We start from the raw sequence: 16,777 nt of genomic DNA, 5'->3' as shown, positions 1-16,777 counted from the left end.
CTCGTGTGAACCACTTCATAATGTGATTCAATACACTACTAAGGCCGGTTTGATATGGGCTACGAAACTCCAACAAAAAGTAAAACAGCTTTTCACACTGTGTCATTCACAAATTGCCAACTGCTAGCTTGTTGGACTTATGGAATTGTAAACAATGGGTGACCACAGTGCTTTTACACAGAGTGGCCGATTTCAGTGTCTAGTGCCAAAACGCGCCACGAGCGTGTGCAATGATCCAGGGCTCAGCTCTTCTGGCTTTTGTTGCCGGTTCTTGTGTCTCAACTCAGCTTGAATACTCAGGTGTGTTTCATTTCAGTTGTGATGTTATTTACATTGTTTTGCTGTTTAAAATGTGCGACCTAAACATTGAACGGTTTGTAATAGAAGTAGAGTGTAGGCCTGTGTTTTAGAATCAAGAAACAAGTTAATATTCCACATATGTTTGTTGAATAATCTTTCGGGAACATACTAATAATTTTTTTTTATTCTGGCATCTTTCCTAAGCTCTGAGTGCAGCATTAGTAGGTAAAACTGACTTAGAAACCTGGAACCTAAGAGTGGATAAACTCAAAACTGTCTTGCCACTCTTCAGTCTCTTCTACGTCACCTTAAATCACAAAACAGCGAAGCATTATTAAAAATGTTTTTCATTTACATTGTTTCATCAAGAGACAACTGCTGAATTAGGTGGGGAAGGGAAACTAATTGCAGTATGATGCTGACTCTTGCGTTGGCATTTTTTGACCTGTGTGAAACTGCTCAAATGTGCCAGGAACGATCGCCGTGAGCCGCCGTGTTAGGCTTGCGCAATTCTCGCTTGGTGAACCGCTCCTAGAGGCCAACTAATAGTAGGAGCTGTGGTATGATACAGACGGCAAATTTATCCCCTTTTATGATCAATATTTAACATACCGCATCCTGCTGGTGTAGTAGCCGTAGCCTAAAATGAATTCCTATAATTTAGATGCATCCGTCCATTTCTGTACATCGACATCGTTATGTAAGTGTTTCGTTTGAAACAAGGAAAATTTGAAATAGTTTTACTGAGAAACATCTGAGAAATGAACTGAAATGAAACACACCTGTATTCAAGCTGAGTTGAAATGGGAAACCGGCAACAGATACCAAAAGTGCAGAGTCCTCACCCACTCACCACACAGACACACACTCACTGCATGCGCTCGTGGGCACGTTTTGGTGCTAAACACTAAAACTGGCCACTCCTTGTGAAAGAATCACCATCGTTTTTCAATTTTTATTTGTAATATTGTTTATAAAACAATCACCTAAAATTATTATTCTTTTTACCATAAAAACCGTGAAAGAGCCGTGAATTTGACGATTAAGATTGAGTGGGAACCTTGACAAAGTTATTATGAAATGTAGTATTGTGTTAATTAGTTTTGCAGTTACACCCATGTTTTTGTTGTGAATAAAATCCTTTTATATAATTCAATTACCTAGTAATGTAAGGTCTTTTAACTTATTACATTAAATTGACTTAAATTGTTACTTAATCTGTCTGTTTTCTGTTAAAACCAAACGTATTGACTCACTGTTATTGTTAGTATAAGTGTATTTTATAAATGAGATGATTAATGTAAGCATGTGCGTTTTTTATATATATATATATATCTTATATATATATATATATAAAAGAGCTGTCAAGAAAATAACAAACATTTTGAAATAAAAAAATTAACGAAGTGAAAGAAAAAACATTTATCATTACATTTTAAAGATACAATCTTTTTTTCTATTTTTCAATGTAATACCTTTTCAAATTGAGGCTTTTTATCATTCCGTGGCAAGTTTTTTTTTTTATTCCAACTTTGAGGAAATTCACTGCATGAGATCTCAACCACTGGTTAATGCCAGTGTGAAGTTTGGCATCAATATCGAAGCATTGCATTGTGAACCAGATCTTTGTCACTGGAAAAAGGTGGTAATCACTTGGTGATATATAAACACGTGAGTTTTGATCTATATATGGTGTACCTGTCTGCCTCTCAGCACAATTTATGGTCATATAAGTGTAAACTTTACTAATAAAATGTGAAAGAATGGGAATAACGTTTATTGTGTTAAGAGAAAAAGTAATTAAACTTTTTTTTAATGCATGTAATGAATAGAAGTTCAAAAAATGTTGATTGGCAGGAGCCTAAATCTTATATAAATTTTGTTCACCTACAAAATATAATTTATATTCAAATGTAATGTACTTACATTTTTATCTTTATACTACTGCATTTCTAAGCCTAAAAATAATTCTTTACGTATTTGTTGAATCCTTCTATGTTTACTCCTATTTCTCTGTTTTTAGGAAAGAGAAGTTAGAGAGAACACTAGATCGCCTCCGGCTCCACCCCCCGCTCCCGTACCCGCCTCTGCTGACTGGGTGAGAAATCAACGAACCGGCAAGAAAGGTGAATTCCGCTACTTTTAGCTTAGCGGGAAGTGAGAGTGACACACGCACCCACACCACACATCACATCACATCACATCACACGCATGCTACTGTACCATGTCTCGACTGTCGTGTGCTGTGTCATTGCAAGCTTGGCTCACCTCGGCATTGCTTGAGACGTTTGTGTTATGTTACAACCATTGTGACAGCTGTATCACTGTACCGCAGTGCAAAAGCTTTTGTTTTCACAGGCATCACCATTCTTTTTAACTTGGAAAAATAGAGTCCGTATGACTATAAACCAGATAAATTTATATTATTATTTATATCTATTTACATTTTTTTATCTGCTTTTGTTCTTTTTGTTACATTAGTTTAACATTTTGTTTATGTCTGTTTTACATTGTAAAATAGTTACTTGGATTGATGAATTTTTATTACTAAGAAAACATGTTTTTAATAATTTATAATTCATTTTATTCTGTGTTCCCATGGTACTTGGTACTATCCAAGAATTATTTCAAAGACAAATTTAGTTCAAATAAGATTTTGTTATTTTCTATCAACACATTTTATAACAATGTTATGTTAAATATATGACACACGAGTATCAAAATATAATGTGTAAAGTTAATGAATGGATATTGTGAGAGAGATAAAAGACACTGTCCATCTCTTTCACCTAATATTTTATTTTAAGTGGAGTTTCGAAACCTAATGACAACTGCAAGACTTCATAAAATATTTCTTAGAACCCGCAAATTAAAATTAAAATTTGCTACGCAATTGGCTGAGGTGAGGAACCTGGGAAGCAGTTGAACCGGCTCTAAGTTAAATTACTAGAAATTAACATGTTTTATTCTATTTCGTTCCTTACTTTTGAGTTTATACTGAGATACAAAATAATTTTTTGTTCATATGTCTTTCCCACTAAAGTGTTTGCTTGAACACTGTAAGGATCACTGCCCAGAATAAAATAAATCATTTTACTAAGGTGGGAGGGAATAGTCAAAACTTAATGGAATGGAAAATGAATTTTAGAGTTTACATTTAACAGTTTGCATAATTATGTACACTTAAAATAAATAAGACTAAAATGTTAATTTTTATATTATTTCAAAAAAGTGGTATCAAGCTTTAATAAACACAACTTGGATTATTGACAATAATACTATAACTAAGTGACTGACATACTTTAAATTACTTTTAGGATGAAATTATATCAAATTTCTACTTTAGTCTGAAATTCTTGTGGTTATCCAATCCAAGTCTCTTATGTTTTATTGCTACGCTATTATATTATTTTTTGCCTATTTTTAAAGGCAAATATTTTTTTGGATTCTGTATAAAGTACTATTTTGAATACTAACATAAATGACAAATTTGTTGTAACAAGTTAATATTAATGTAGTTTATTTTAATTTATCAGTATACAGTATTGCCATGTCAGTTTAAGCTGTTTTGCAAAATGCCAGTTTATACTTACCAGTTTTGAATTATAGTAATTGTAATTATTGTTTCAAATGTAGACCAACGATTAAAACTTGAGGTAGTTTTGAGTACTAAACTACAAAGTGCTTTTATTTATCTAGCTTCATTGTACAAATTGTTTATACTTGGAACAGTGTACTTATCTTTTTTTAAGTATTAAGTATAAATGGTACAGTGTTAAATAGTCAAAGGTTGTAGAAATGCTGTTAAAGCTAGAGGTTGTAGCTAGATATATTATATATATATATATATATATATATATATATATATACATACATAGAGCATAGGTTTATTTTTAGATTATGAACACAATTTTATGTACAATACTTTAAAAAATGTGTTTCGGATATAAATAATTTTTAGCAAGACTACAAATTTGACTTAGATTTTCATATAGTATTACAAGGGGTTTTTAAGTAGGAGCTGTTTGAAAATTAATTAAAATTAAAGAAATTGTTCTAGAAACAAATTTACTTTCAGATTCTGTATACTTTTCTGTATGTTTCAACGTAGCTGTTAAGGTTTTTCACATTTTATCATACCTTCAGCTTAAGTGTTAGAGAAGGCTTCATAGCCCTAACTCCACCTGGTAAAATAAGACACCCACCCCTTTACTTTTCAACTACATTTAGAATACCCTCTTCATATAAACTTGTCACATATATGAAATGTTCAAGCTACTAGTGTTGAGGGTGTGGTGCAGGTTCAGGATGTGGAGTGTGAAACACACTTTTCGTCTCCAGTTCCAATTTACTCAATATGTTATCAGCAAAAGTCCATCAAACACTCAAGCCTTTTGCTTTTGTATCCCTCCACTTTGGAAAGATCCAACAGGAGTACATTTTCTTAAAGTCTTTTTTTTTCAGAAGAAATTTAGTAAGCCTATACTTAAGGAAATTCATTTCAAAGGGTGGGTATTTTGAAGCATCGTCCTCACAAATGTTTTATTCAACTAAGGCTACACGATCATCTGTGATCAAAGATATGTGATTATCACGGCCATATTTGGAGTCTTTAACCCGCCTGTACACTTTTCACAGTAAAATTCACAAATGTGCCAGAGAATGCATTTAGTAGAAAGGTTTCTTGCCAACAAAAGCTGTATTACTGACCTAACCTCGCATGGGCGGGCTATTCAATAATCTTGAACATTTTAAAAGCAGAAAAGACCGTACAGCTTAGCTACAGAGCTGCAACTGAGCATAGTTGTTCCTGTTGCTGATTGCTGGGATACGAAGCAGGCTTTATCATATACACATACACATTGCAACACTTATTTAGACTATTCCTGTATACAACAAAACAGCCCTTGCTTAAAAAAATACACCTAGTATAACCAGGAATAATATCTATTTAGCATGAATTATTAATGGTGGTGTGCATTTATGTCACCAACTTATTATATTAATTTTCTGTATATTTTGTTATTTTGTATATATATTTTCATCAATAGCATGATGAGAACTAATTATTTGCCTTAATAGATATTTTATAGGCTATTGTACTTGTTATTGAATATTATATTCTACTATAAAAATATAATCTTTTTTATTTTAATGACTCTATTATACAATTCACCAGCCTTAATAAATGAATTAGGAATACTTAAAGGTAATGAGTGAAAAAATGGAGGGTAAAAAGTTCTATATATAAAACTAGAAGGAATTATTACACTAGAAATATTTTTACCAAATTAATACATTTTTATGTTTTACAACTTCCTTTAAAACTGATAATTTTTTCTAGTTGAAATTTATTAGATATCTGGTTTTTGTAAGTGAGTGAAGCAGGTAGAGAAGTGAATCAGTATTATATTTAATGGTATGCTAAAGGAAATAAAGATCAAGGTTATTTTAATATAGACATTTGAGGTAACTGTTTGTTTTTCTTTATTTTCAACAAAACTGTAAATATTATAACAAATGTGTGTATGTAGAAAAAATTATAACAAGTTAACTATACAGATTTACATAAATTAATGTATGTTACATATTACATAATATTTTGTTAACAATGTGTTATATTTATGTTATAAATCACATAGTCTAATATTTACGATAATGTATTTTTTATATTTTATAAATAAAATGAGTATTTTTATTGTTAGGTTTGTCATAATATAAATATACTAATTTTTTGCACTTCAATAAACTAAAATGTGGCTAATTAAAAAAAAAAAACATACTGAAATGATACTTATGCAAAAATGTAGTGTATAGTTTATTTGTATCAAGTTCATTATATTTGTAAGGAATTCATTCATTAGGTGAAAGAACTTACAGATAGCCAATGTTTTCACAGGAAGTTTAGGATTTATGTTCTGACTGTCATAATTTTCTTAATAGTCAGATCTTGAAAACTATGCTTGCTATTGAAACCTTTCCTGCCTACGAGCCTCTCATCAATTTATAAAAAGTTGACACAGAAATGACTTTAAAGTCCAAACGATTTTACAATCATATTTTACTTAATCATTCAGCATAAATAATCAGGGTCTTTAAAATTCATATACAAACATTTTTTAATAGTTAATTTATATACAAATTGATCATCTTAAGATGATGACCAATATCTATTAAAACTTGTCGCATATATATATATATATATATATATATATATATATATATATATATATGTTTCTAGACTAGATCTATTAAAAGCCTGTTGGGAGAATATTCTACAATAAACATAATAGTTTGTCTTTTTATGAACGTGGGTCTGTAAATATCCTCTTTCGAAGCTAGCTACTAGGCTTAAAATTATATAGACACTGTTTGTTTGTTGCAACAAAACTCCACTTAATATGCTTAATTACTAATTATTCAGTAAGATTTCTTTATCACAATTAACAGCTGTACTGAAAACAAGGCTGAAAGAAAATTACAGATTTTGTTGTGACCAAAATCTTAAGTATCACATTTTGTAACAATTCAATAATTAAATGTGTTCCAGTGATGAAAAATTATACTTGTAAGCTAATTTTGGAGCCCGGTAGCTCCAAAAGGAATGATTATGGATCTATGTTGATGGGAAGAATGTGCTTCCTAGAGTTTAACTACAGGGTTAGGAACTCGCTATATATTTTTAACAGATATGAAAACAAAAAATATGAGCAACTACAAAGGTGCAGATGGGTTGATTCTCAGTGTAATACTCAGTTCTTGTAAAGAGTTACCATTTTATCACTGTTATTCGTTCAAGATGTTTGCATTTACATTATTGAATTCTACCAAGTTATGGCATTTTGTTTTCACTTCTGATGTTAACCACATTAAGTGATGGTTAAAGAAAACAGTGAGAACATTCATTCAGTTTTCCAGTTGGGTATCAAACTCACTACTCATCATTGGGGCAGAATTATTTTGGAGTTTTAGACATATTATTAAATAGAAACATGAGAAGCAACATCTTACATATCCTGTACCTCTTGATTTAAGCCTCTTTTACACATATAAGTTCTGTACAGTAAGTGTATTATAGGGGTGGTTGAGATAAGGAGCTGCACTAAGTTAAATTGGAGTAGATTTCCACAACCTTAGCCAGTGAGCTGAAAATTAGAGTACATTGGTTCATGTCAGACTTCAGTTTAGGCAAATATTGAATGTAAAGATTTAAATTACAATGTATACATAGCAATTAAGATTTTATAAAATAAGAAAAAAATAAGAATTAGAAGACTAATTTTTAATGCACACTTTCTAAATCATGTCACCGCTAAATGCCATGTACAAGTTTCAAATGAATACTGCTAAAAAATTTGATTTGAATGATTTTAGTTAGCTTGATAGTAGTACAATGTCACTAACTTTTCACTTGTTTTCTTAATTATTTCATAGTACTTAAGTTATTAAATATGAACACTATTTTACTAAAAGACAAATGCTTAAATAAAAATATGTTGTCCTTATTAATACATTCAACTGGTAGTTGAATATTGCAAAATAAGCAAAACACCACCAAACACTATCCAAGGGTTTACTTATAAATATGTGGTGTAATATAATAATATATTGTTATGTGTAATATTTCATTGATTCGAAAAGACAATTTAAAAGACAGTAATAAAATATCTATTAATAAAAGAATAAATATTTATGCCTATTTAAAACTTACATTAAAGTACAGGTAAACCAAACATATTCACATACATCTCATCCTCATATGTAGAGGGTGTTCAATTTTAAACTATTTGTTGATCATGAATGAATTTTTTAAACACAAATATATTTTATTTCTTAGACTTTTATCCAGGCCTTGGGGGGGGGACGAGCATTCATTTTGGAAGGAAAACCTTATCCCTACAATCCTCATCTCATAATTCTACAAATTGTTACACTTCATTTTAAAGTTCATACAAATTTTAGCAAAATCTAAACCAAATTCAAACAACTTCCTACTTTGTTGTGTTCAAGAGTGTATTTTTAGCAGGAATTTTCGAATGTCCTACAAATTATTTGTATTACACAACTATTTTGAATTGTTTTAAAATATCGATACCAGGGATACAATACAGACTGCTGTTTTGGCTGATTCAACTGTTAAAAAATAGTTCTGGTTTCAGCTACATAGCATTCTTATATTTCAATTCATCATTTTGAATTTCTGGATTCAAAATTATTATATTTAGTTCCTCAGGAGGCTGAATAATCATCTGACAAACAGAACATGTCTATATCAACATTTGCTATCACCATATGTGGACGGTTTTAAAATAAACACCTTGTATCTATGAATATACTCATTCATTTTTTATTGTTGTAAATGATGAATGCCTAGCAAATTTAAAAGTATGTTTCTGCTGAAAGTTAAATTTTTTTATTGTTTTGCTGTATGGTCTCTGTGAAGTGTGGTGCTTTATGTAGAAGAAGAGCAGTACTTAAACATAATATTATTGGTTTATGTAGTGAATGTTGTACTTGGACTTTAAACTTGTTTGTTGTTGTGCTTATTATTGTTACTGTCTGTTAAGAAATCTTATACTCTGATTTGCCAATAAAGTATTCTGTGACAATTGCTAGTGTTTGTCTATATTACTGCCTCTAATATGTGGTGTTGCCAATCAATGTATTGTCGTAAGCAGTTTTTCTAACATTTGTAAGTACACAGTCACTGTGATTTAATTGGGTATTTTCAGCTGCTTTAATTCATTTGTGATGTCTATTGTATCTTATAATTGAGAATGTACAAAAATTTGAGCTGTAATTTTGTTAAGCATAATAAATTTCAGGATTTGCAAGGATTAAAAGTTATTAATAAACAAATAAGTCGAACACACACACACACAGATATATATATCGATTCTTTGTAAAACACAAAATATATTGTTTCTTTGTAAGAACAAAAGTTCTTAGCAGCAAATGACACAGGAATTGAGAAGCAAGACTACAATTATAGTATCAGAATCACATGTTTTGGATCTCCCAAACAATAAAGTTCAAGAATTGTTTTAAATATTAAAATATATGGTTGATTTTGTATAAATGTTTCAGATACCTTACTTATTACTGAGTTGAGCAAAAACTTCATTGCTATATCGTTCAAATTATATTTTCAGTTAATATGACTTTTTTCCTCATTATTTATCAAAGTCTACCCAGATAAATCATGTTTGAGATGCATCTACAAAATTAATAAGTTCATGATTGTTTTGTTCATTTAGCACGTTTGTGCTATTATAGTTATTTATTATTATAGTTATGATATAATTAACTTAATTTTTTACTATATTATTAGTTACAGTAATAATTACGTATGCACCCTCTCATTCTTTGTTTTTTTGTTAATATTTGTTATATACTCCTACAAGATCTGTTTAAAATTTTAGCCACCTCTAACAAACCTTATTGTTTAAAAGATATGTGCTTTATATTTATGTCATATTTGTTCTGTGTATTTCAGCAAAGACTACAATTTTGTGTGTTAGTTTCTTGAAAGCTTGTAGCGAACTTTTTCAATCTATTTCAACACAGGCTAAGTGCGAAAGCCTATTGATTTGAATTATTAGTTTGAATTCCTAACAGCCCCACAAAAAGCCCTTGTTATTTCATAGAACATTAAATACTGATTACAATGAACTAAAATTATTTTGTATGTTAAGAATTAATAGTTTACTGCTGTGTAACAAAGTGCTCAAATTGAAGTCCAGGCCATAAAATATTTTTGTAAATTAAGATATAAAGCTTACAAGATAGGTTTTTTGCAATTCGTAGACAAGTCTTTAAAAACTTGTTATATCATAGCTGCTTTTAGAGGTATTACAATTTTGTTAGTAAAGTATATGTTTGTAAATCAATACAAACACATGTTATGTGAAAATCTTATTTAAAAAAAATATGAGTATAAAAATTACACAATTCTATTATATAATCTTCCACATTTGACCAATATATATAATTTTTCATAAAAAAGGTTATCTTAAAAAACCTGATGTTCTTGTAACGTAATTGAAAGTGACTGGGTAGTTTATACAGTCATGACAAAGAAAATTAGTTGGGTTTTTTGTTAGGAATAATGTAGACATGTATAAATATAATAGGAATAATGTAGACATGTATAAATATAATGTTGCATGACATGAATAAATATGCCTGGTTTCAAATATCAATGGTGCCCAAACTGAACTTAATATGTTGATGTGTATATACCGCATGTGCCTTTTTTCATACATCAGGAAAATGCGTATATATGCAGCCTATTTTTGGTTTTTGTTTTTTGTTACAAAATGCAAGTTCACAACTACAACCTCACACCATTATGACTGTCACACTCCAGTGTGTATTTGGTCCATAAGAGATCTCTGGTAGTTAATGGCCACCAAACTCTTAACACATAAAATAGATCTACAGTATACATTTCTGTTAGAACCCATAAACATATAGAACTAGGATTTGCACATTGGCACTACCAGGACAACTGGAAAAGTTTCACAAAAACCCAAATACGACCCTATCAACAAATAAACACTATCTGCGTTTATGTGCTAGCCACTGAGATGAAAGCGCAATAATCTTTTTAACATCAGTTTAAACTCTGATGTTAAAAAGTTTAAACTCTGATTTTGATTTGCCAATTAGTATCAAATAAGTTATTTTGAAAAACATGTTAAACAAGACTCTAAAAATGTAATAAAAAAAACAACAACAAGTATATGTTTTATTATTGCTATTATTTGAATTTCTATAATTATTTCATTTTTAGTGAATTTAATAATATTTAGTTAATTTAAATACTGAAATAAATATAATTTTATAATAACAATTGTAACATACAGTGATTGTTTTTCATTGGAGTTCTCTAATCCCACACAAATGGCCCTTCTCTTCTGGGCCACTGTCACTGCTGTCTGTATCCAAATCATCTCCAACTGATACAATAAAGGATTCTATAATATTGTCAATCTGGGGTTCTGCGGCTGCAAAGTCCTTTTTCGATTTTCTCCACGTGCATGCAGTTTACTGACCACTCTTCTACGCCCATACTTACTAATATCTTGTCTTCTCAGAGATCTTTAGTTTGAGACATAGATATGATGTATTCCTTTTAGCTACATAACCTTTGACTTCGACACAAATTAACTTAATAGGAGCATTATCAATTTGTTTCTTGTGGTAGGGCGCGTTATCGATGAGTCATAGTAAATTTTGTTCTAAATTCAGCAACACTTTTTCCTTCATCCACTTCACAAATATTTCCCCATTCACGTTGTCATGGTAGTCCCAACTTTGGTTGCCTACTTCCAACAGATAAAAGCATTAGACACAAACTCTTTCTCTCCACCCACATAAATAATTATCAGTCTCTCGCCCTTGTAAATCTGAACGAGTAGCCCTCTATTTGAGCCATCAGATCAAGTTTGGATAGATATGTGGGACGATTGTATACAAGACACATCAAAATAAATTATTGGCTGTCCTTGCTCCCTGTAGTGTCTTAATGCTCTGAAATATGTTATCCTTTTCTCTCGGATTTCAGGATTTTCAATTAATAATTTCCTCTTGTTTGCTGTCTATTGCCAAATGAACCTCAGGTTCTTTAATGTCCACCTCAAACTTTTCTCACAGCCCTGGAAGTTTATTTTTTCCCTTAGCGCCTACTTCAATAGTTTTGCAGTTGATATCCGATGTTTTACAATGTAAAATTGTACACTAGTCTTCTCACTACACACTTCTGTGTAGTAAAACTTGCCTTGCACTGATACTAACGGTTTTATGGTTTGCATTTTCCTTCATAAATTTATAAATATTACTAACAATATTTGCCTGCTTGAATAAATCATGCAAGCAAAGATTTCAAAGAAAAATTACTAACTTGTCAAAATGTTCAAGATTTTACTAACAGTCGTGATCAAATAACTACTCGTATAACTAGTAGATTATTACAATTTATTCAATAGCTGTCATATAGGCTACTACAGAATATTTCAGAAGAATTATAAACTTAAAAGCAGTTGAAAACACAATTTTTATTTAAAACTAAATAACATTTGGGCCTAATTAAATTTGTATTGGAATATCTTTAAAATAAAAACTCACAATACATGTTAAAGTGTTTAGTTAAAAATATTTAATAGTCAGTAAGTAAAACCAAACCTGTTTAGAATGACAAAAAAATTAACTTTTTTACTTAATTAAACTTATTAGAAATCTATAAGTTAAGTACAGCCAAAAGTAATATATAAGTTAAAATTCAAGCATTATCACAAAATAGACAGAAAAACATAACAAAAGTTACAAACAAACTGCTGCCAAATGCCAATAGGCAGTTCAAACATTCTTTCGTCATAAATTTATCAACAGAGTGAAGCGCATTGGACATGAAAAAGACAGATCTGGTGTGAGTATTGTCAGAACGGCTTCACTCAGGATGTATTTATTTATTTTTAAAATGTTTAAAACACAAACACGGCTTAGCTTATTTAGAACAATAGACCAAACCTTGCAATTTAGGTGTCTAATATGGTCCAATAATAATAGCTTATTAAGATAAATCTTAGAACCAAGTCTTAAGAAATAGTGGCAGTTTAATATGTTGATTACTAAAATTGTATTTGTATCTAACACTTTAGGTATTAGCACTGATTTTCCAAGTTAGTTCAATCATAGACAGTAGTAAGTCGCAAACGCATTCTTGAGGGCTTTCGTAGCAGGGTGACATCTCTTTTAATGGGAGCATGTGTTTAAACTATCGTCAACTTCTAATTGATCAAGGCCTGATTAATATGGTTATGTTATTAATTTAGGCTCTATCCATTAACTAACGATATAGCTAAGGAATAATTACCATTATTGTGATATAATTTGTAGCGTACTTCAATTTTTTAAGCTGATTTACTTGTGACCTAAATTTGTTCTTGTAACATTTAGAGGGGTGAGATACATCCTGATATCTTCTCCCTTAGCTGCACCATTGATAGTTAGTTTTTCATTTATTCCCTTGATTTTCTTTGCACAAGGTTAGTTTCTATTTCTGTCAAATCCAACATTACAATATCGATAATCATGTATCATACTTTCAAGAGGAGATGTGTTTTACAAAATTTCCATTACCATTGAGTAGTAGTCAATTTTGTCTGGAACAGCATACTTTTTAGCTTCTTTCAAAGATTGTACATAACTGTTCTATTCCACTGAAAGTCTAACCAATGTTAAATTTATTCCACATAATTGTTACAGAGTATTTGAAGGAACATTTATACAGGGTGTTTTATATAAAGTGTCTCAAACTAATTGTGTGAGAATAGATTATTGTAGAACAGTTTAGAAAGGTTTTCATGGGCTTTTAATAAAGAGTGTGTTAAAATCTATAGGTAAAATTGATTCTTGAGTTTTTAAAATTTAAAAATTGTAGTGATGTCTTTCATTATAAAGAACGTTTACCTTTTTTCATTCCAAAATGGCGGCTAAAAACTGCAATGTAAGACTACATATTACACTATAATCAACATATTTGTAAAGATAAATACATCAATTATAATTGTTGTTTTTTCATATTTACTTTCACAATAAAGGGAGGGTTACTTTTATATGCAACATGGTAATTTTCTCAAAAAGGTCTCATTGTAGTCTAAAGCACAAATTTCCAAAATGTAAAAATTGTTTTTTAAAACATTTAAATTATAACATATTATACATTTTTTCTAACTCCCATTACAGTATGCACATTATAATAAAGCATGTTTATCAGGATCACTTTAATGTGTTCTAATTTTGTAATAAAATACAAGAAAATATGAAAATTCATGTTAAGAAAATTAAATTTCAGTATATCAATCCATAATGGCTCAAAATCAACATAAAGTTTATTGAAAATAAATAATAATACATTCTTATATTGTTAGTTTAGTTATTCCAATACTAATGGGGTTTCATGGTTTTAACTCCATGAATAATTACTCTAATTCGTATTTATACATTTTTTATTAATAGTATTCATCTGTTTCATTAAAACAGCTGTTCATACAACCACAACTATTAAAAATTGTTGTTGAGAAAGTGTGTAAATTAATCGAATAGCACTTCTTGAGTAACAACAAAAAATTTTAATTGTTGCAGTTATAAAAACAACTGATTTTAATGAAACAGATGATTACTATTACATTACCATATTATAATATCATTGTATTTTTCAAGTAAAACACTCCAGATTAAAGCTTTCTTGCACTCCTTTAGTCTAAATATGATGTATACAAGTTAGTTGCATATCTCCAATACGGTTGCACCACCAAATGCACATAGACGATAAGGCAAAAAGTACGAGGGGGTACCCAAAAAAAACCAGAATTATTTTATAAAAATTATATATTATCAAATTTTTTACAATACGACCTTATCTCCTTCAAAATAATCTCCATTACAACTAATACACTTGTCCCAACGGTATTTCCATTGATCAAAACATTTTTTGTAGTCATCTTTAGAAATGGCTGCAAGCTCGAGCTTCGTTTTTTTCTTAACCTCTTCAACGCTGTCAAATCGTTGACCTTTTAAGCCTCTTTTCATGTGTGGACATAAAAAAAAGTCGCATGGAGCGAGGTCAGGTGAGTAAGGTGCGTGGGGCAGCGGAACCATGCCGTTTTTGGCTAAAAACTGCCTAACTGAGATGGCTGTGTGTGCCGGTGCGTTGTCGTGGTGGAAGAACCAGTCTCCAGTCTGCCACAAATCGGGTCTTTTCTGGCGAACACTGTTGCGCAATCTTCTTAAAATCTCCAAATAAAATGTTTGGTTGACAGTCTGACCTGGAGGAACAAACTCAGAATGAACAATGCCTTTAGCATCAAAAAAGCAAATCAACATGGTTTTGATGTTTGATTTGATTTGCCGACATTTTTTTGGACGAGGTGAAGATGGCGACTTCCATTGGCTTGACTGTTGCTTCGTTTCTGGGTCATAACCATAGCACCATGACTCATCACCAGTAATTACCTTTTCCAGAAAATCGGGATCATTTTCGAGATGTTCTTTCAGAAGGCGGCAAGTTTCAACTCGATGTGCCTTTTGATGGTCAGTCAGAAGTCGAGGAACAAATTTGGCAGCAACCCTTTTCAGTCCTAAATCTCCTGTTAAAATTCGCTGAACCGAGCTCCAAGTTAACCCACTACTCTCTGATAGTTCCTCAATTGTCTGTCGATGGTCGGTGAGCACAAGTTCACGAATTTTCTCAACATTTTCGTCCGTTCGAGAGGTTGATGGACGTCCAGAACGAGGTTTGTCTTCAATCGACATGTCGCCATTTTTAAATCGAGCGAACCACTCGTAGACCTGAGTTTTCCCCATAGCATCATCTTTGTAAGCTGTATTCAACATTAAAATAGTTTCTGCAGCATTTTTACCAAGTAAAAAACAAAATTTCACAGCTGCACGTTGTTCACTTAAACTTGCCATGACAAAAAACGAAACAAGAACAAAACAGGGTTAGCGAAAACAGTCACTACGAACGAACAGAATGCACTAGGACAACGGAACTGGGGTCACTGAGCTCGCAATGGGTTGCGCGACACACGCCTAGCGGCAGGAATGTGTACTACACGCTGCCGGCTGCCAGCAATACAATTCCGGTTACTTTTGGGTACCCCCTCGTAGTAGGAGTAGGTGGTGTATGTTACTCTGATGGCGCAGTACGTTAGTTCCCCAACTCATCTGTGATGGTACATTTAAACACATTAAGACTTCTTGTTTGTAAAGCACCATTTGGAGCAATGGAATGATATGCAGTGATGGCACCATGGTATCCTATTGTTACTCTTTGGAGGAACATTTGATTTGAATATCACATTGCAATAAGGCATTTGTAATTCTAGATTATCATGCAAGTCATAATTTTGTGTTCATGCTGTCTGATAATCATTATATAATTTTCCTTTTACTTTGCCTTGTTTCATAGATCAAAGGTCAATGAATGAACCTTTTAAAGAGGTGTATGAAATGTAAATAATCACATTCATTAAAAGGATAAGACCCTAAATGTAACAGCTCTATCTGATACATTAAATACTGCTTTCAGCTGTAGAGTGTGTGATTGTGTAACTTGTCCTGAGGAGAAATAGACACTGCTCTAAATTCACTAGTAGCAGATTAGTTAGACCTAAAAAAGAAGTTAACAAGAATTATTTCATATTCATGAGCGAGCTTTACAGTCAGTTAATTGCCTAATGGTTTTTATCTACAATGTAAGGGTTGTTCAGCTAAACATTCAACCTTAAACTACATAAGATAACCACTCCTATTGTATTTTGTTTGACTCATATTTTTTAAGGGACTCTTCTTTGAATAGGGAAGGAGAATATATGATTGTATTTTGCAGTTGACTGATTGCCAAAGTTATCAAGCTCAGTGTATCCAAAAGACACTATTCAAGTAATTGTTTACTCTTTCTAGATAATTG

General features: G+C 31.2%; 1 protein-coding gene across 7 annotated transcripts in view; it reads left to right on the top strand.

The window, feature by feature from the left end:
- LOC124369581 (epidermal growth factor receptor kinase substrate 8-like protein 1) overlaps window positions 1-16,777 on the top strand; it is a 104,632-nt gene that overhangs the window by 72,986 nt on the left and 14,869 nt on the right. For all 7 annotated transcript variants that reach the window (XM_046827620.1, XM_046827618.1, XM_046827617.1 and 4 more), the window contains one exon: window positions 2,324-2,426. In XM_046827620.1, the coding sequence (XP_046683576.1) occupies window positions 2,324-2,426 (103 nt within the window). The remainder of the gene's footprint in view (window positions 1-2,323; window positions 2,427-16,777) is intronic.

The sequence above is a fragment of the Homalodisca vitripennis genome, chromosome X, assembly GCF_021130785.1.
Source record: "Homalodisca vitripennis isolate AUS2020 chromosome X, UT_GWSS_2.1, whole genome shotgun sequence".
Lineage (NCBI taxonomy): Eukaryota > Metazoa > Arthropoda > Insecta > Hemiptera > Cicadellidae > Homalodisca > Homalodisca vitripennis.
The sequence above is the reverse complement of the archived record's forward strand: the minus strand, read 5'-3'. Positions and strand labels throughout refer to the sequence as shown.